Consider the following 21,473-nt stretch of genomic DNA (forward strand, 5'->3'; position numbering starts at 1 on the left):
CTGAGCGTCCACCCTGTGCCAGAGGTCTTGCCATCAGGGAGCGGACGTTCTAGTGCGAGACAACTTCAGAAAGTGGTCACCAGGGCTGACACACACTTACAGACTAACTGGGTGGTAGGCCTTGAGGTAGTATAAATGATCAATTCTGCCTGGCTCCTGGTGCAATTATTAACTTAAGGTTCAGAAATATATAATATATGGTTCTATATTTTTAAAAATCACTATTTGGCCAAAAATCACTGTAGTGTTTGTACTATATCTACAACCATTCTAGATTAAAAGAGACTAAAGAAGCATGACAACTAAATGCAATGCTTGTCCTTGAATTAAAAATAAAAGAGCTATCGAGGCCATTATTGGTACAAATGGGGAGATTTTAATCTGGACTGTATACTGGGTAATAGTATTGCGTCAGTGTCAACTTCCTTGAGTGTGATCACTGTATTGTGGTTCTAAGAATGCCCTTGTTTGGAAATATTAGGTATAAAGTGTCAATATAATTTACTCTCAGGTGGTTCAGGAAAAAGTATATCTATATATTCATAGAAAGAAATGCACAGAAATGTGGTAAACTATTAACTGGAAAACCCAAGTGATAGGTATATGGATGGATGTTTATTATATAATTATTACATTATTTCTATGTTTTGAAATTTTTCAAAATAAAAAGTTGAGAAAAGAAAAAGAATAAAACACAAAATACTTAAAAACTACCTTAAGCAGTTTTTGAAGAAAAAGGCAGAGAAAGGAAAAAAGAATTTACAAATCAGTTCTGAAACCAAACACAAATACTTTTTATTTATGGGATATCATTTTACATCAATTCTATTAAAACCTAAAACCAATTTGCTGTACTCAATCAAGTTAGGTGGCATAACAGTATCTGAGTTAAGCTGGGAGTCACAGGACTTGCACACGTTTATGAATGTAATGCAAATACTGACGACACGAAGCATTCACAGTTATAGGTTAGCTGCTGTTCATTTAACAGTAACCCCCAAGAGAAATTATTTTATGAGAAAAGCAACCCACGTTTTGGTCTCATTTACAGACACCCAACATATTAGTTGGTCAATGAATTCTATACATTTATTATACAACATATGAAAGAATAAAAGATAAGGCTTACAGAGGTATTTTAGCAGTTGTAAGAATAAAAACCAAGGGGACAAACAAACTTTTAAAGCTTTCTGTATAAATTTCAAAAGCACTGTTAAAATGGAGACTGAGCGGCAACAGAAATCTGTTGTTAAACCAGGTTTGTCTAGTTAGATTTATAAAAACTTAATCCAGAGTTCATGCTTCAAAAAAGCTGCATGTAACATTGCAATGGGTTTTTATGACAAATCAAATAACAAAATTTCTGACCTACCGCAGCTGTAAACGTCTAAAAGATGTATTCCATTACGACAGACTATTCCAATGAGGAGTTCAAAACACAATGGAAAGAGATAAAGGGCGTAGACTTAGGTAATAAAAGAAAACCAGAAGAAGGCACCCTAATTTATTTAACATTACCCAGTAAGTGCTTGATGATTGCTCAGTTTTACGAAACAGGGACATGTTTTAGAAAAGGTATCTTATTACTCTGTCTGACCTTTTTCCTTCCCCTTAAAAATAACTTAATAAAATCAAGAAAACCAAGGGCAAGCACTCTGCAGTCACAGAGGTTTATTTTTCAAGGGAATTTAAAGATTTGAAGTTTTCTAAATATGCCAGATTATCCTTATGGAGTAATACTTTCATATTACGCTTCATGAAATAATTTTTACTTGGGTTTTTCCTCTATCATCAAAATGTTCATTGTAGATGAAATGTAACATCTCCCCTGTAACAGTCCTTAAATCTAGGATTAACTATGCTTAGTGTTTAAAAATTTCTCCAGTTTCTAACAAAACTTTTAAAATAACCTCATCTATGATTTATACATTGTATTCATTTGTGATTTATAGTTGATCAAATTTAAGAACTACTGACTTTACAGTGTGACTTTTAAAAACTTTATAGGACACTTTTGATAATGGAATCATGTTCTCCACAGACCTGAACTTGCCCATAGCCAATCGCCACTAGAATGGCACCATCGGAACAGAACCCCTTTCAACACATTAGTCTCAAGAGCTGTGCTTGCTGTTAACATCTTCTATTCTTTTCAGATATTAATTTGTGCAAACCAGTATGAATTTATAAGGTAGAAGTGAGTTTACAGTTCTTACACAAGGAATGACTAAGTATGCTTAATCACTACAGAGTTTGTCAAACTTCTGGTTTATTTCACAAGTAAGCCAAACCTTTCCATTGGGTAGAAAAAGGAAGTACTTTCATTTCACCGTATCATGATTTTGTATATGCACGACACACTGTATATACATACAGAATTTCTGTCTTTGGCGGTTCAGTTAGAGAAAAACAAATATCATGAAAATTTGAACACTGTCTGCAAAGAAACTGTGAGTAGTGGTCAAAAGTAGCATTGCCTGTGTGCTTTTCTCATTTAATGCCAATTTAAAGGTTCACAATTAATCCAAAAAGATTTTTTGGTCAGATTTTGAAATAATCCAAACCTCTTCCAATCATTACATGTTCAATCATGGAACTTGCTTACAACTATAGCATTCACTTGTTAAAATGCACCATTAGCTTTTTACTTGGATGGATTACATCATTAGACTTCTGTGTTTTCACAAAACTTTAGGGACTAAATTAGTCATTCAATAGCACCAGATAGTTGAGGGGAAACATGTTATCTATATATTTCCTCAAGAAGGGTAAGGCGAGGGGAGAAAAAAAAAGACATAAAATACAAACCTAAAAACACCGTCCTGTTTACTCTTGTTTCCTTATCCACATAAATAATGGCTATCACCTTTCTGCACAAATTACTCAGGTAATGACGAGTAGCCTCTCCAGGAAAGGTCCTACCGTATAATAGAGTTTGCTCAATGCTGGTGGTTTCGTGTCCACTGCCTGCAATGGACATTCTGCCAGGAAAAGCCTAGCACGAAAGAAACAAAAAAAAAGAAAACAAAACAAAAACCTCTCACTTATAATAGAGCTCTTTCCCCCAAAATTTAGAAAATTAGACACCATGAAAGCTTAACTAAAAGTTCAAGCCACAACTAAAAGTGCTCTGCAGTTATACAATGCCAGCGAACCATCAGGTTTCATGGAGGAGCCAAAGAAATTTTACTTAGAATGGCATAGAGAGCATCAGCAGACCAAACACTGACAAGAAAGCAAAAGGAAAAAAAAAAACACTAAAGAAAGTTTGCAAGAGTTTAAAACCCATCCCACCACACACACAAAAGTTACAATTTTAATTTGTTCATTTGTACCTGTATTCAAATTACTACGGCTTTTAACATTAGAAAATTAAAACCTATACCTTTCATGGTGGAAATGATTTGTGACATGTATATGTCTATATGTTCAAATAATTATCAGTTTCATCATTTAAAAATGCTAATATTTAAGTAAACCAAATTATATTTGGCATATGCCTTTGAAAAGTTATTAACTCCCACCTCCTTCCAAAAGTTGGCCTCTTAAAAGATAAGGTGAATTCTGGCAACGTTTGCTTATGGTAGCAGTTTTTCTGTCTTGTCTTCTGAAATGCAATGTCTGAGACCAAATAAAAGTATAATTGGTTCATTTGAAAAAAGGGACTAGAAATATGCCTCAAAATTATTTTTACAATACATTTTTGCAGAAATAATCTCTAGGTGAAGCTTGTTTTTATACACATATACAAAATTTAAACAGCAATATACACATAATCACAGTGAGGACGTTGGCAAATTCACCAATCTGTAGTGTAAATACAAACTGCAAAGCAGCCTTCCAAGAGAACAATGCTACACAGCAGGCAGAGCTGGCCCATTCAATAGCAAACACCAAAAACGTCCCTGCAAAAGGGAGACAGTGCAAGAAAAGCAGCATGCGCTTTGATACAAACAGCAATTTATGGCTAATGGTTGACATAACTGTGGTAACAGTGACTCTTTCGCTGCTATGCATAAAGTCCTAGGACATCTGTTTGTCTTTATACCACTCCACAAACTCGTCCAACAAAACTGGCCCTGAAGAGAGAGAGAAAAAACAACACAGCTCTGAGGCTTTTCACAATGAGAAGGATGAGCAAATGTACAGCAACGGGGGAAGAGTGCGAGAACACCCAGCATTGGTACTTACACGCTCCATCTTCGTCATAGTTGCTGAGGTCAAGATTAATTGTTCTGCTAAACTCCAGCACATTGCACCACTGGTCTTTGTTAATAACTTTGTATTTTGATTGCTGATGGAGGGAAAATTAATATGAATTACTGATACAATTAACAAATGGGATGGTTTCAATTGCTGTATGAATCAACTTTAATACAGTTCAGGAAGGTTAACCCTCTCCATATGTGGTGTGTTAAGTACCAATCTAGGAGAAGGGTGAGATAGAGAGCAAGTGTAGAACTTAAGATAACAATTTTCATTACAAAAATATTATGGGGGTCCAACACAAAATGACAAGCGCATCAGAGAGAAACAATTTTATATCCCTAGAAGTGAAATTTCTAGACTGTAAAAGCCTTCTTATATAAAATGGGGATAATACCTACTTCATAGAGATGTTGCAAGGATTAAAAGAGAGAATTTGTATAATTTATGTAAAGCACTTCATTCTGTGCTTGGTACAAAGTAAGTGCTAAATAAAGAGTAGCTGCCATGAATAGACCTGAGACGACCAGCACACTACCTGTCACATTGTCAGCTAAAAGTACACACACACGTGGGTTGCTCGATGAGGACCTACTGAGTGCTACATGCGGTCTCAAACTAGGTGCTCTAGCCATTGAAGAAATTATTGTTCTAATAATTTGAAACTTGAATCCAGTCATAAAATGAATCAGAATAGCTGTGAAGTAGTTTTCTAGTCCTCTTAGACGATAAATAGGCCGAAAGTATATTTTAAAATACAGTATTCCTGCATGAAGCTTTGAAAATAAAGCCGGATCCAATAATTTTTATATCAACCACTAATATCTGAAACAGTGGGAAACAATACAAGCACATAAAAAGCAAAGAGTTGAGCCAATGGTTTTGAGGATGCAAACACAAAAGCTTAAATGAAAAGATGTGTCCTTTTAAAAGAAAAATACAAACTAATAAGAAAGAGAGCAAAGCACAAAGTACAAGTTTAACTTTCTAAGCAACTAAAGGCAAAAAACAATCATTGATACAGGTGATGAGGCTCCTGGAATTCTGCAAAGTCAACTGGCTTGCAGCAAGGTCTTTCGCCTAAAGAACATTTCATGCTCAGGCTCAAATTCTGCTAAACTCTCTGAGAACAAGAACCTATTTCTACTCATTTTCCAAGTAAAGCGAACATTTCATGGGGCTGTCAGAGAAATTAGAACAGATCATGTAAGCAAATATTTTATATTAAAACCAATTTTTATACCTTTCTTGAGGAGTTCCAGTTAGTAATGTTACAAGCCAACTTTAATAATGTTCCTCAAAGAATTGTATCAGTTGGAAGTTTTTCCAGACAATCGTATAAAGTAAGTTGCAAGAAAGATTATTCCAAGAGTGAAGCTAGAATCAGGGCCCAGGATTTCCTCAAAGACCCAACACCCACAATCCTTCCATGCAAAGGGCATTTTTTAAAGGGTTTGGGGCTGAAGGGCAAGAAGAATGCTATCTATACATGACAACCCAGTAACTCCAACTTACAGCTCAGGCGCTTCCAGATCCTACAGTATTATACTACATTAAAACCTGCTCCGAATAACCAGCAGCTCAAAGTTTTTTTTTTGTTTTTTGTTTTTTTTTTTTATCACTAGTACTTGAAGCAAACAAAAATGATGGATAAAGTGCTGGATTATTTCTAATGCTAACATGAAGAAATTTTAAACTGAAGGAGATATTGTGAGTCTGCCTAAAACTTAGATTGGTTCAAGGTCCCCAAGTTACTTGGAGATAAGAGTAGAGAAGACTGCATTACAAGCTTTTTTTAATAAGAAGGCAGATGGCTGTTTTTTAAGCTTTGCTCAATAAAAGTGAAAATTCACCTCAAGCCAGAAAAAGAGTAAATCTTGTCTTACTACTATTATAAGAGCAGGAAATCTAAACAAAAGTGAAGCCTTAAAATGAGGACGAGACAGGGGAGGACAGGAAAGAGCTTGGCTGTCCCTGATGCGTCTGTACTGGGAGCGATGCAACACAACGTTAATGCACACACGGGCACAGAGAAAACGGGCAGCTGCTCATGGACAGCAACAACATCACCACAATTCCTACAGGCAGAAAAGTACAACAAACAGCAAGTTACATAAAATGGTTAAATAAAGTATACTTGGTACTTCTAAGCAAGCAAACATAAATTCCATAAAATAACAATTTGGTACCTCTAAGAATTGGTGAAAAACTGGAAAAAGGGGCCAGATTTTTCCTAATAACAGTCCCAACATGCACTTGGCAGTGTTTATGTCTAGGCTGCGCTGGTCCTTTTCCTGTTTAACAAACAAAAACAAGGATGAGCCAGATGCCCCCAAATAATAAATTCAAATAATCCAAATTTCTATTTCACTTTAATAAGATATTAGTAAACAGCCCATTTATCATTTAGCATACACCATAAAATACTTGGATTGAGACTAAGGTGGGGGATGGGAGGTAGTCAAACACAATGGAAGCCTTGCTCTGTGAGAAAGAATATCACCCTCATGCGAAATCAACTAGTTAGGTAGTAACCGCATCTACGATTATTTCGGGATAAATAAAAATCTATCACTCAATCACTTGCTGTTTGACATTTATGAGAATTATAAAAATCATAATTGTTCATCCCAAAGCCCATAACTTAACTAAATGAAGTTTAAAGCTTTCAATTTCCATGCTAAGGAATCAAGTTTCCTTAATATAAATCATTTTTCCAACAACTTTATTTTATTAGTAAATATATTTCTTATATTTAAAAATGTTGGAATTAAATTTAGCTCATAAAAAATGTTGGGGCTCTGTAGAGTCTCTCCAAGTAAGAGGGTGTATTCATACACCTGCTGTGGGGGAAAGCAGCCTGCATATTAAAATCCTTCTTACCTTGGATTTGTTAGATGTGAAATCTCCTAGCAGAATACCCCTAACTAGTAACCAAGTGAAAGACAACATTTCATAAAGAAACCAGAAAAGAAATATTACATAAACCTCAATATGGGCAGATTAATTCTACTTATGTTTGCAATTAATTTCTTATTCTCAATCTCCTTACGAGTTTTCATTCTGGAACTCTTAAGTGGGGAGTTTTTATGCAAAAGGACAGAGGACCTGGGGCTGTAGGCAGTAACTTTACATAGCCAAAGCTAGCCTGTGTGTTGTTATCTTAACTCTGGTGGAAACTTACAAAAGTACTTCCCTACAAAGGGACAAAGTTTCTGGCTATCCCATTTGTGGTGGAATCTAAATGTTCATCAAATTAAGGAATGATTCTGTGACCACCATTGTCAGCCACACATGCAGTCACGCATACCTCCTGATAAAATATATTATTACCTGAAGGACTCTAATAGTGAAGTGCTCTCTATAGTACACAGAAAATTTCTGACCTTGACACTGAATTTAAAAGTAAAAGACTTAAACAATACAGCAAATGTAAGGGCCTCACTCAACAACAGCAAACAAGGTAAATGAAAATACAGAAAGATGTGCAATAGCTCGGGTCTGTCTTTTGGTCGTAAAGCATAATGACTGTTCACGAACAGACCAGGTCAGATGTCTCCGCGTCACCCTTCTCTGTTACAGGCCATACAACTTAAGTATGGTGATGGTGGGGACACCCCAATTTCGCAGTTCAATGCAAACAGGTGGGGCCTCCTAGCCACGGCATTCTCTGCCTGCCCCTTGGCCATGCATATTGTCCTGCTCTTGGCTGCAGTACTCACTTCCCACAGAGAGGGCAAGAGAAAAGGTGCTCTAGAGATTGTCTACCTTTTGCCAACCAAGCCTCATTGGTTTGTTGCATTTCAAGGGTTTATACTTCTGTGATACACTGTGCAAACAAATGGAAAACTTCCTCTAACCCTGTAACAAAGGTGTGGCAGACAGCAACAGCACACCATACTATGAAGCAACCCACAAGAAAAAATAAGTAAACTTTTGAAAACACACATTGGCACCACAGGACTGGGCCAAAGTTCATTTGCTGCACAGCAGCTCATGCAGCACTGGGCTGATGACGCTGGTGCTTGGGGAAAAGCTTTCCTTTGGAGGAGTTTGTAATCATTCACTCAACCTAAAATTGCTAATCTAGCTTCAATACATATTGTGCCTTCTTCCAACATCATCAATGCCTATGTTCCCATCACAATGGACATACACTAAGGTGACAAAAAGAAAAAAAAGATACAAAAGACCTGGACAGACTCTTTGCAACAATATAATCATCTGACAAACTGATGATCATGAAGGATTTCAATGCATGTGTTTGGCAGTGATGCCCAAACAGGGAGGAAAGGCATCAGACTCACAGGACCGGAAGCTGAACAGCACTCACTTACGCCTGCTTTGCAAAGGTGCCAGCCAGCAGCTCACAATCACTAACACCATCTTCTGCCTAGCAAATGAGAGAAAGATATTATGGATGCACTCAAGATCTGAACAGTGGCTTCTCGCTGATAACCAAAATTGCCTGTGGGTAGATTTGAAGCTGTGTAACTGAACACACTCAAAATTCCTGGGAACAACAGTCCGGAGATCCCACAGCAAACATCCACTGAACATCAAAATGGAGACATGCCCAGGGGGTTCTCTACAGCAATGATCCTAATGGCATTCTCTGCCAAGGAGTTCCCAATTACAAGTGAATCAATCAATCTCCCAGGATACTATGAAGCTGGGCATTAAAAAAAAATAAAAAATCACCTTAACTAATTCAAGGAGGACAGCAAAGACATTCGGAAGCTCCTCACAAGAAATTTAAATAGTACACTGTCAACACCAACCCTGTGACCCTCTGCTCAGGGAGCACCAAGCACCTCCCCTCATGGAGCAAGGGGCGGATTTCTGCATCTCTAGGTCAGAATCTAAGCAGAAAGCATCTTTAGACAGCCTAGCAAGAGTCAATCAGCATCCCCAGAAGGTCTAGCAAGGTTAAAGGAGAAGAAATGAAACTTTTTTCCCTGCACATTTCTTGACTCAAGATGTTTTAGTATGTATTTAGTCAATTTTAGTTTTCTAAGGTAACAAATTTTTTAAAAATTATTTTTCAAATAATAACAGAAACTGAACAGATTCCATATACCAAAGAGGCACCAACCCCCTACAATACACAACTAGACTCTGCCTTGTTGTCTTCCTTAAACACAGATTAAAAACAGCAGTTACAGTTGAGATCAAGCCTCTTAGTGGTGCAGTTGCAAAATTAAAGGATCCTATTGTGAGTAGTCTTCTTAAGAAGTTATGTTTTATATATGGAATAAATGCAGTCCCTAAGCTAAAGACTAACAACAGCTAATGTAGAATAGAAAATAATGAAGTTTTATTAAAGTTCCTATTTGAAGTTCTAATATGAAAAAAATATATCGCCTGTTTATGTGAGACTGTTCTAGTACGAATCTTCCTAAGCATTTTCCCCCTTAAACAGCACAAGGACTTAAGAAACAATAACTGAAACAAATAGGTAATTGTATATATATATATAAATATAATGATACTATAAAAATAGTCAAATGAATAGATACACTATTCAGAGGCCCCCTCAACTCTTTCAGAGGATCTATTTCCAATTTTCACAAAGTTTTGACAGCTTAAGACATATGTAAAAAGGGGAAACTTTAATTATCAAAATTATAAAGAAAAAAAAATCTTCAACAAAAAAAATTCCTAAGATTTTCAAGAACTAGTTGGATTTAAGAATAAATATGTAAGTGACCATTATTGGCAAACATAAATGGTGACAACCAAGTCAGAAGTTGGTATGTGAGATCAAAAGGACTGAAATGAAGGCCTATGACATATGGAATTCTCATTTGAGACCATGGGGGTTACAAAAAATAGAGAGAAAATGCAGTCCTACTTACCACAGCTACCTACATAAACAAACATAAGGCAAAAGATGGAGAGCTCTAACTCGAATCTTAAATAATGCAACTCAGTTTATAAAACTGAAAATATAGCAAATCAGTTTTTTGAATAGGTTTTTTTTTAAAAAAAATACACATTAAAAAAAAAAGTCACAAAACCCAAGAGTATCCTCCTACAGGAAAAATTAATCTAAATAATTATGCTCTTAGAACTTACCAAAAATTAATTCAAAGATCACAATGTTCACAAGGCAATTACTTAACTATTGATGCCTCCTTAAAACAAAAAGAAAAAAAATCTGCCAACAGGCACAGTCCTACTTTGTCATTTTATTTAGTTCCGATCCCATTACTGTAAGCACTATTCTTGGAATACAAGTCATTATTTGAAACTTCAGGTTTGCAGAGACCTAAGTAATGTCAGTGAAGGATAATTCAACAACTATTTCTATTCTATGGTTAACTTTTATTAAGAAATTAATCTGAGCTAGAAACTGTTCTAAGTGCCTTATACTTAAACTCATTCAGTACAACAACCTAATTAGGATAGGCCTTATTACCCTCGATTTATAAAGAAGGAAATTGAGGCACAGGGGATTAACATAGCAGACGTTAAGTTGTAGATAATAGGTAAATAGCTGGGACTTGACCCAGGAAATCTAAGTCAAAGCCTGAGTTCTGCATCCTGAGAAGTAATAAGAATGAGGGAAGAGAGATTTAAATATAAAGTGACATACAGTCTAATTAGCTTTACAAGTAACTGCTGAGCAAATCCATGTGGGTATGCAATAACCAAAGCAATTTTTTTAATTAAGATATAACTGACATACAATACCATATTAGTTTCAAGTGTACAACATAGTGATTCAACATTTATATACATTATGAAAAAAGAATACTTTTAAAACTGACAAGGTTTTCAGGATAACAGACCTGGGGTCAGATGACTACATATTCTTCCTACTCTTGTTCCTTACCCAGACCTACTTTCTCTTTGTAATTTACAATGAAAATATAAGAAAAAAATAGAGAGGTGTCTGTATGGTGTGCTGGGGGAGTTGTGTGGGAGGGAAACAAACAGACTGACAAGTAAAGTGGTTAAGAAGTGAGAAACTGACTCATATCAGAAGAGGACGTGAATCCAAATGGTCACAACAGACTGAGGTTAGAGTCAGGAGGAATTCTCCAATGAACACAAGATCCAGCATATTTTCCTTAGCAAATTCTATGAGTAATATCATAATCATTTCTAATTTAAATGGAAATATTGTTTTAGAGAAAGGAGATACATTTATTTTAATATGTGTGGCCTCTGACGTCTTCCTGAAACACTTCCTCAGAAACAGGAAATAGAAGCACAGTAACCTCCTGACAGAAGAGTGAGTGTATCACGGGACAGGCTATGAGGACTAACTTGTAGCAGACCACCTATCACAAGCTCACCTCTCAGTAAGGCATTCCCACTGGTGTATTCTGCTTCCAGAAAGCCCTGTTTACAATTTCTTAAAGTTTTCTTTCAAAGAGTGAAAAATCAAGGACTTCTCTCCTACCCCAAAGGGAAATCTCCTCTCTTGCTCACTGCCATTCCTTCTCCTTCACCTTAAAGGTCTCCCTTTCTCTCAATCTAGTGGTTTCTTCCAACTTCACCTACTTCCTGATTCTGTCTGGATCCATCTCAATCATTCTAGGAGGGCTCCTCTTGACTCCCTTCTGCCCTCCAGGCTCACATACTTCTCTCACTCTCAATCCATCCTTTTATCTTCTCCTTTCTGCATTGAGGCTGGACCTCATGCACTGCTGGAAAAAAAAAAATCTGAGAGCAGCATCACCATAGATTCATGGTGTCTGTCTACTCGTAGCTGGACCAAGATGCTGCTGCTAACAGTACCTCTCTGTTATCCTTCTTAAAATTCCAAGTGTCAATTTTCTCTGTGACTTTCAGCATAATACCTTGCCTCTGCCACAGAGAATGTAAAGAAATCAAATTTAACTGGTATTTAATAACTATTCCCAGATCGATAAAACATTACTATATTTAGTCTTTTATCTCATTTTCTTTGTCCAATCTTATCTCTCCAGGTCCTTTTAAAAAACGAATCAAGAAAAAAAATGGCTGTTTTATTTAAAGGAATCATACAACGGTATCTGTTTATATAATAAATCTTGCATTGGGGAAAAAACCATATGCATAAACATACTCTGACAAAATTCCACTTGTGAGAGAATTGGTCATTTCACCCTTAACTTATATACTATCATCTTCCTCTAACACAAGATCATAGGATGGTGACAGTTGTGTGTCAGGGAAGGTGGTGTGGCTCTGTGGAGAGGACACGGCCTGTACCTCAGGGGCAGAGCTCGGGCCCCGGCTGTCCCCTCCTCTCTGGCTCTCTTTATTCAGCTGTAAAGTTTCATGAGCCTATAATATCCATAGCACTATAATGGAGTTCAATTCAAAGTAAAATCAGAAGAAAAATAATATAACTGTATAGCCAAGTACTATTTTTAATTAGTCATAAAGTTTGAAGGTGAGGAAAAAACAATCCCACCCTTAGGAGTATAATCTGGGTGGAGAGATGTTAAATAGGCCATTTTATCATTTTCTGGTAAGGTACTATAGTTGCTTTCCTGGTATATTAAAGCATAATTCAGAATATCTAACATATGCCATTGTTATTTGCAATAGAGAATATCTAGGACATTAAAACAATCAGAAAGTTTAATTTCTATTAAAAGTTTGGTTTTAAAAGTTCTGCTGTGTTAATTATAAGTCATTACCACTATTTTAGTGGGAAAAAAAGATTGGAGGGATAAAAAGCAGCTTAAGTTCTGCTTCTAACCAAATGGAGTTAGAGAAACCAGATTTCCCTTTTCCCTTCATAGTCAAGATAAAAATTAACCAATAAAAAGAGACCCAGAAAAGGCAGAGATAATGGAACCTGAAGACAAAGTTGTTAATATACCTGTTATAAACGTGTTTGGATGTTCCAGAAGGTGGAAGAAAATATAACGATGAAGAAACAGAAGATAGAAAAAAGACCCAAATGGAACTATTAGAGATGAAAAAATAATAGTATCTAAAATGAAAAATATACTTGCTTGGATTAATAGCAGATTAGACATTGCAAAGGAAAAGATTAATATTAGAAAACATGGTAATTGAAATCACCCGAAAGGAAACAGAAAAGTAAAAAACCCTGAAAATAAACTGAATATGGCATCAGTGGCTTGTGGGACAATATTAAGCATCTAATATAAATATAACTGTAGTCCCAGAAAGAGAGCAGAGGAAGACAAAAAAAAAAATATTTGAAGAAATAACAGCTGAAGAATTTCTCAATTTAATACAAATTATATGCCCGTAGATCTCGAAAACTCAACCAATCCTACCCTGAATAAACTTAAAGGAAATTATAACAAGGTACACTGTAATCAACTTGCTGAAAAGCAATAAAGAAAATAAAAGCAAGTCATAAAATAAAAGCAAGTCATAAAATAAAACATGACATTATGTTCAAAAGAACAATGAACAGCATCAGACTTACCATCAGAAGCTACCCAAGACAGAAGACAATGAAGATATATCATTGAAGTACTAAAACAATATTCAATCAATCTAGAATATTTTATCCAGAGAAGTAGTTTCTAAATTCAAGGAAAAATAAAAGCTTAGAGAATTCATCACTAGAAGATCTCTACTATGAGAAACATTAAAGGAAATTTTTCAGGCAGAAGACAAATGATACCAGATAGAAATCTGGATCTATACAAAAGAAACATAGAGAACACAGATGTAACAACACAATATATGGTATGGTCTTGAATGTCTGTATCCCTCTAAAATTCATATGTTGAACTCCTAACCCCCAAGATGATGGTTTGAGATGATTAGAGTCTGCCCTTATGAACGTGGAGGTGGATTGGTGCTCTTACATAAGAGACACCAGAGGGACCTCCGCCCTTCCGATATTATGAGGTTACAGCAAAGTGAAGCTCTCACCAGACATCCAATCTGTCCATACCTTAATCTTGGATATCCAAGCGTCCAGACTATGAGAAATACATTTGTGCTTTTTATAAATTACTCAGTCTCTGGTAATTGTTAGAACAGCCTTAATAGACTAAGACAATATATTGTGAGATTTGTGGCACACATATAAGTAAAATGCAAAGACAATAACAGCAAAAAAATATGGGAGGGCAAAATTAAAGTACACTGTTGTAAAGGTTCTTGCATTATACAGGAAGTGGTATATTACTATCTGAAGAAAACTTGTGAAAATTTAAAGCTATATAGTGTAAAGCCTACAGCAATCACAAGAAAAATGAAGCACAGATATAACTAACTAGGCAATAGTGGAAATAAAATGGAATCATAAAAAAAAAATAAAAATAAATAAAAAAAAAAATAAACACCTCAACCCAAAAGAAGTCAGAAAGAGAGGAAAAAAGGAACAAAAAACAGATGGGACAAACAGCAAGATAGGAAATGTAAACTTAACCATACTAATAATTACATTAAATGAAAATGGTTTACACATCTCAATTAAGACATATCGTCAGACCGAATTACATGCTAGCTGTAAGAAACATACTCTAAATATAAAGACACAAATAGGCTAAAACTAAAAGAATGGAGAATGTGATGCCTGAATCTGAGGCAGACACCTTTGTATCACGCAGGAGCTGGCTCGCGACCACTCCAATGATGGCAGGGTGGGAAGGAGGACTGTGGGGCCTCGATGACATCCTTGACCAACAACTGATAAACCACCCTTGGGACCACCCTACCCACATACTTATGTCTTGACTTCAGTGGTGAAGTTAATGGGTGAAGAGATTCTGAATCTTGAAAAATCACATTAAGAGAACATTTCTAAGGCCGAAAAAAAAATGGCATAGATGATAGAAGCTTTATTCATCCCTTTTGCAGCCATATTAAAGTTGTAACAGAAACGCGGAGCAAACAGCAAGCAGAGTCGCCGAGGATCTAGATGAACACAGCACTACAACTAGAGAGAGAAAGAATTAATTACCCTGAAACAGTAGAAGGCAGGACGAGGCGAAGACGCAGGGCTGCCCGGTCTCGAGCAGCTGAGTGGGACGATGGCTGTGGTGGCGGCAGCTGCAGACGCCTCTTAAAGGGGCTAAGTCGCCAGTGGACGTTTCACAGGGACGGACATGCTCACTTTAAGCACCAATGCTGGGTCTGCTGCTCAGGAGGCACCAAGAACTTACAAGGGGACACTGAGTTGTCGAAGTGAGGGCCGAAGGCGAGGCTCTCTCCCAGGCAGAAGTCCTGGCAGTATCGATTATCCCTTTGTTGAGCCCTCCCCCACTCCCAGTGCATGGACACAGAGCCACCATAGTTGAGATGTCGTCAAACTGGATAACAGAGGTCGCTCTGCCCACAAGATTCCCTGAAACTCCACCTCTCCCAACTCACAGCCCCACCTAAGCCACATCCAGGTGTGTCCTCAGTAAGTCAGGTGTTCCTTGCTGAGCAGCGCCAAGACTCACACTGGAGGCAGCTGGCCTCGATTTCTGGTGTGGTTTCTTGAGGCAACTATAAGCACAGCTTCTTTGGATTGCTTGCTGAATTTTAAGAGGTGGCCCCGGAGGGGAACAGGCTGGGGCTAAACTTGGCCTGCAGCTGAACCCCTCTCAGAACTGTGCCACTGGAAAGCTACTAAACAAAGCCATGCTAATAAGACCAGGACTGACTTAAGAGCTTTGCTTAGCACATAGAAACAGACATAGAAAGGCAGCCAAAATGAGAAGACAAAGAAGCAGCAACTATACGATACGAGAGAACAGAACAGATATCCAGGAATAATGGAGTCAAGCAATCTCACAGATGCAGAGTTCAAAACACTGGTTACAAAGATGCTCAATGAATTTTTGGGAAGTGTAGATGAACTCGGTGAGAACTTGAACAAAGAGATATAAAATATAAAAATGGAAATAGAAATAAAAAAAGAATGAAGAACACATTATCTGAGATGAAGAGTACATCAGATGGAATAAACAGAGTGGATAAAGAAGAGGATCAAATGACCTATATAGAAGATGAGGAAGCCAAGGACACTCAATCAGAACAGCAAGAAAAGAGAAGCCAAGACTATAAGAATAATTTAAGGAACCTACGGGACACTATTAAAGGTAAAAATATCTGTGTCATAGAGGTACCTGAAGGAAAACAAGATGTTGAAGAGCCATTTGAAGAAATAATGATGGAAAATTTCCCTAACTCAGTGAAGGAAATAGACATAACCCTAGGAAGCTCAGAGAGTCCCAAGAAAGAGGAACCCAAATAGGCCCTCACCAAGACACATCATAATTAAAATGCCAATGGTTAAATATAAAGAGAGAATCTTAAAAGCAGCAAGAGAAAATCAGTTAGTTACCTACAAGGGAGCTCCCATAAGACTGGCAGCTGATTTCTCAAAAGAAACTATGCAGGACAGAAGGAAGGACAAAAATATTTGATGTGATGAAAACCCAGGATCTACAACCAAGAATACTTTATCCAGCAAAGCTGTCATTTAGAGTTGAAGGACAGATAAAGAGCTTTTCAGACAAAAATAAGCTAAAGAAATTTATCATCACCCAGCCAGTATTACAGGAAATGTTGGAGGGACTTCTTTAAGAAGAAAAAACATGCATGGAAAACATGAATTAAGAATGGTAATAACTACATTCCTATCAACAATTACCTCAAATGGAAAAGAATTAAGTGCTCCAGCCAAAAGATAGAGTGGCTGAATGGATAAGGAAATAAGACCCCTATATATGCTGCCTACAAGAGGCTCACTTCAGATTAAAAGACACACACAGACTAAAAGGAAGGGGATGGAAAGAGATAGTGCTTTGATGGAAATAGAGGGTATTGTGCTGAATGAAATGGGTGGGATAGAGAAAGACAAATATCACATGATTTCATGTACATGCGGACTCTAAAGAACAACAACAACGAAAGCAGAAATAAACTCATAGATACAGAGAATATTTTGAGGGCTACTAGATGGAAGGGGGTTTGAGGAGGATGGTGAAAAAAGTCAAAGGGATTAAGAGATACAAATGAATAGTTGCAGACTAGACATGGAGATGTAGAATGCAGCATGGGGAAGACGGTTCATAATGTTGTACTGAATATGTAAGGGGGAAGAGGGTACTAGATTGAGTGGGGTGATTGCTTTGCAAGTTATATGGATCTCTGATCACTATGCCGCACAACCGAAACTGGTATATTATTGTATGCCAACTATAATTGGAAAAAAAAAAAAACTCACTGAATTGCACGATATAAATAAAAGCAATTAACTGTCTAATATATTTCAACAAAGCCAAGAGGAAAAAAAAATGGAAAAAGTCATATTTTGAAGACTTTAACCAGAAGAAATCTAGAGTGGTTACATTTGTATCAAAGTAGACTTCAGAACAAGTAACATTACCAGAAATAAAGAGACATTTCATAATGTTAAACAGTCAATTCTTCAAGAAGACATAACAGTACTGAATGTATCTAAATCTAATATCTGAGCTTCAAGATACATGAAACAAAAGAAATGACAGAAGTGATAGGAGAAATATTATAGTTGGAGAGTTCAATATTCCTCTTTCAGTAGTTGACAGAACAGGTAGGCAGAAATCAATAAGGATACAGAAGACTGAACACAATCAACCAACCTGACCTAATTGACATTTATAAAACACTCCACTACACAGCAGCAAAATAGAATATTCCTTCTTTTCAGGTACATATAAAACATTCATCCCAACAGACCATATTCTAGACTATAAATCAAGCCTCCATACATTTAAGTGGACTTAAATTATACAGGATATGTTCTCTGACCACAGCAGAAATTATACTAGGTATCAATAATAAAATAGATTACCTGGAAGATCCTAAATACTTGGAAAATAACACAAACACACTTCTAAATAACCAATGGTTCAAAAAAGAAACCACAAGGTAAACAGGAAAATATTTTGAACTGAAAGCGAATGAAAACACAATTATCTTGAAACTTGCAGTATAGGGCTAAACAAATAAAACAAAAAAGAATTCAATAACAAATTCACCTTACAGCATATTTTAGCTGAATGGTGGCTGTTATTATTATGTAAAACAGCTTAATTCACTGATATTTATTGATACTCTCCCTAAAAGCAAAGAACTCTGCTGGCTGCTACGGGGGATATCTAGAAAGAAAACACATCATCCCTTAACCTGGCAGATAAAATTAAGGCCTTTACCTGAGCTCCCCAGCCAGGCTAGAGGAGACAGGAGTCCCATGGAAGAGAAGGCACATGATCCCTCCAGGACAGGAGCTGGTGAGACCGTGTGAAAGTGGAAGTGTGTGTCTTGGGCCCAGAAACATGACATAGGGCTCTAGGTGGGGGTCCAGAGTGACAAAAGACAAAGTAGAAACTACCAAAAAGACAGGCAGCAGGCGGCAGGCTCAGTGAACAGGTAACTCAACTTCACCACAACACAGGTGTCGCAGATAATCGCGTGAGAAAGGGAGCCTGGGACTTGACTGTGAGAGCCTGGATTGACCCGCAGACCAGACCTGGAGTCAGAACCCGGGTCCTGGGTCTACTACTGACAAACAATGTGACCGTGGTCCAATTTCTCCACTTCTCTGGGACCCACTGTCCTCCTCTGTGAAGTGGGCTAAGGGCACCCAGCAGAGCTGCTGTGGGAGCAGCTGCACCACACACGCGGTGAAACACTGTGTTGGCATAAGGCGGAGGGAAGGTGCTGAAGGCTCCGGAGAGCTGGTGACCCTGAGACTGGAAAAAGATGAACGACAACCTACTGATGAGAATGCTGGACGAGAAGTGAAAAAATGTGGAAGTAAGGCTACTGCAGCAGCACAGGCCGGGAGCAACAGGGCCTTAACCAGCGAGAAGCACCGAGAGAGGCGACCAAAGGAGCCTGACCCACGGTGGGATGCAAGGCCGGGACGAGTGAAACGGAACCTGAGTCTAAGGTGCCTGCACACGGGAAAATGTGACCCCCAAACAGGGAAGTTAGAAAATAAGTCCTACGTTTCTAGGTATAATGCTTCTAAACAAACTTTGACTCATATAATAAGAAACTTTAGGAGGAAAAAATCCTCATGTAATAAAATATTTAATCCTAGAAACTAAGCATCTATTCTAAAATCATCTGGCAAATCACTTCTATATATAATTACACAAATGCCATTTAGTAAAATGCTATATCTGAATTTTACCATACAATTTCTAACATCTATAAATTTTCATGCATGTTGTCATTTTATTTGAAGGTTGCAATAGTGCAAAAATTCACAAATGAGGACACCACAGAAAACTACTAATGTATTATTACAGAATTCACTACTAAATAAACCTTAGGTGCTGAACTACAAGAGCCAAAGCAGGTAAAACATGAAAAAAATCTGTATGGTGGTAGAAAAAAACAAGTTTTTTGTCACTGGGTTCTCTGCTTTAATAAAGGATTCATTTAAAAAATGCAATCAGTCAAGAAAGCCTAGTCATCTGAACCCACAAAACATACAAACATAACAGAAAACACCGTTTTCGAAGAAAGTATAATTGTCTGTGGATTGTGTGTGAAGGAATGCAATGCCAGCTGGTGATGCCAAATTCACTACCCGTGGTGACCGGGATGAAAAATAAAACTATTTCACTCCACTAGAACAACTGTCACATAATTTGGACCTGGCTCACTATGTAACAAAGATGATCCCATTTCAAAATGATTAGAAATTACATTAGAATAATGTTTATTGAAATTACGGTAGGTTTGAAATTCAAATGATTTCCAAATACAATATAGCACCCAAATTGAAAACAGATTATATCTGATCAGCTTATTCTAGTAAACCCAATGGATGAGGGTTTGTTGTTTCATGAAAATGAAAAGTTTTTCCAAAATTATCCCAGAGATATTTAGAACAGTGTCTATTATATGCCCATTTATTAATTACTTCTAAACAAGAGCTACTAAAGGTCTACCACTTCAGCTTTTTGCTTAACATACTACATTTCTGCTCAGAATCAGTTAGTTTAGAAAGTGTATAGGTAGAAACAAATTCTAACTAGCGTCCTGGGAGTAACTTATTAAACTTCTTTGCTGTAGTAGGTAAAAACAAATCTCAAAAGGCAAAAAAAAAAAAAAAAAAAAAAAAAAAAAAGGCGGGGGGTGGGTGGGGAGGGAAACATCTGGATAGGCTCCAGAGAACTCACCCGTGCAAAGTCAAACGCATATCTGTAAATAAGTTTAAAGTTTGTAGAATCATTTAATAATGATCTTAAGTAATCCAAAGTATTTCTGAGTTTTTCTGTTGTATCACATCTAGAGAAAACAGAATAAAGGCAAATTATAACCTGATCTTTTTTCTTAATTGTGGCAGTAATATAAAACACAATATCAAAAGACAAAATAAAAACTATGGTGTTGGAACACATTCATAATGACCTAATTTTTCATATACTTTTTACTTTTAAAAATTTCAAATGTATAGAAACGTCCAAAGGATAATAAATGAGCACCCACATACCCATCCCGTCGGTTCACAATGAATATTGCCACACTTCTGCTCTCTTCTCTTGCACACGCACTCTTTTCTGTACCATTTGAAAGCTGCCAATGTAATGACACTTCCCTCTTTAAACCCCTGATACCATCATCACTCAATCTTCTATCAGTGTCAACTTTCTTATCTAATATACAATCCACATTAGCAATTGTTTCTTCAATTGTTTCTTCAATTTTCCCAATTGTTTCTTCAATTTTCTTCATAGCTTTTAATTTTTTCTTTCCAATCCAGGATTTAATCAAGGCTCATACATTACTTTTAGTTGTCATTATCTCCTTAGTCTCTGGAAGGGTGTCCCACCTTTTTTGTCTTTCTTGACAATGTCTTTTTAGAAGAGGCCAGACTAGTTGTTTTGTAGAACCTTAACACTTACGATTAGAACACTACACGTGATGTCCTCAGTGCACCCCGTGAGGAGGCTCATAGCATCAGTATGCCCCATAACTGGTGATACTGAGGTGGTTCCTTTGGTTAAGGTACTGTCCACCAGATTCCCCATTTAAAGGTATTTTTCCTCCTTGTGCAATAGTATAGAACCTGTGAGATGATATCTTTTTTTTTTTTTTTAAGGGTTAGGGTTAGGTTTAAGATTAAAGTAAGGGTTCAGGTATGGGTTCAGGTTAAGGTTCTGAGATGATATCCTGAGACTCTAAATCCTGTTCCTCAACCTTTCACCAGTGGTTTTAGCATCCACTGGTGAAAGCTGCCTTAACTGATTTTATACTTGAAGATGCAAAATGGTGATTTTTCTAACTCCATCATGCTTTTACACTTACAGGCTGAAAATCTTCTATAAAGATTTACTTCT

General features: G+C 36.9%; 1 protein-coding gene across 6 annotated transcripts in view; it reads right to left on the minus strand.

The window, feature by feature from the left end:
• Window positions 1–770: 770 nt before the first annotated feature.
• Window positions 771–21,473, minus strand: part of DCUN1D4 (defective in cullin neddylation 1 domain containing 4) — a 65,967-nt gene continuing 45,264 nt past the window's right edge. For 5 of the 6 annotated variants that reach the window (XM_036227944.1, XM_036227947.1, XM_036227948.1 and 2 more), the window contains 4 exons: window positions 20,313–20,421; window positions 6,396–6,500; window positions 4,192–4,294; window positions 771–4,079 (listed from right to left, as the gene is read on the minus strand). In XM_036227944.1, the coding sequence (XP_036083837.1) occupies window positions 4,024–4,079; window positions 4,192–4,294; window positions 6,396–6,500; window positions 20,313–20,421 (373 nt within the window). In that variant the 3' untranslated portion in view covers window positions 771–4,023. The remainder of the gene's footprint in view (window positions 4,080–4,191; window positions 4,295–6,395; window positions 6,501–20,312; window positions 20,422–21,473) is intronic. The other variant, XM_036227946.1, reaches the window with a different exon arrangement.

The sequence above is a fragment of the Rousettus aegyptiacus genome, unplaced genomic scaffold (genome assembly GCF_014176215.1).
Source record: "Rousettus aegyptiacus isolate mRouAeg1 unplaced genomic scaffold, mRouAeg1.p scaffold_m13_p_10, whole genome shotgun sequence".
Lineage (NCBI taxonomy): Eukaryota > Metazoa > Chordata > Mammalia > Chiroptera > Pteropodidae > Rousettus > Rousettus aegyptiacus.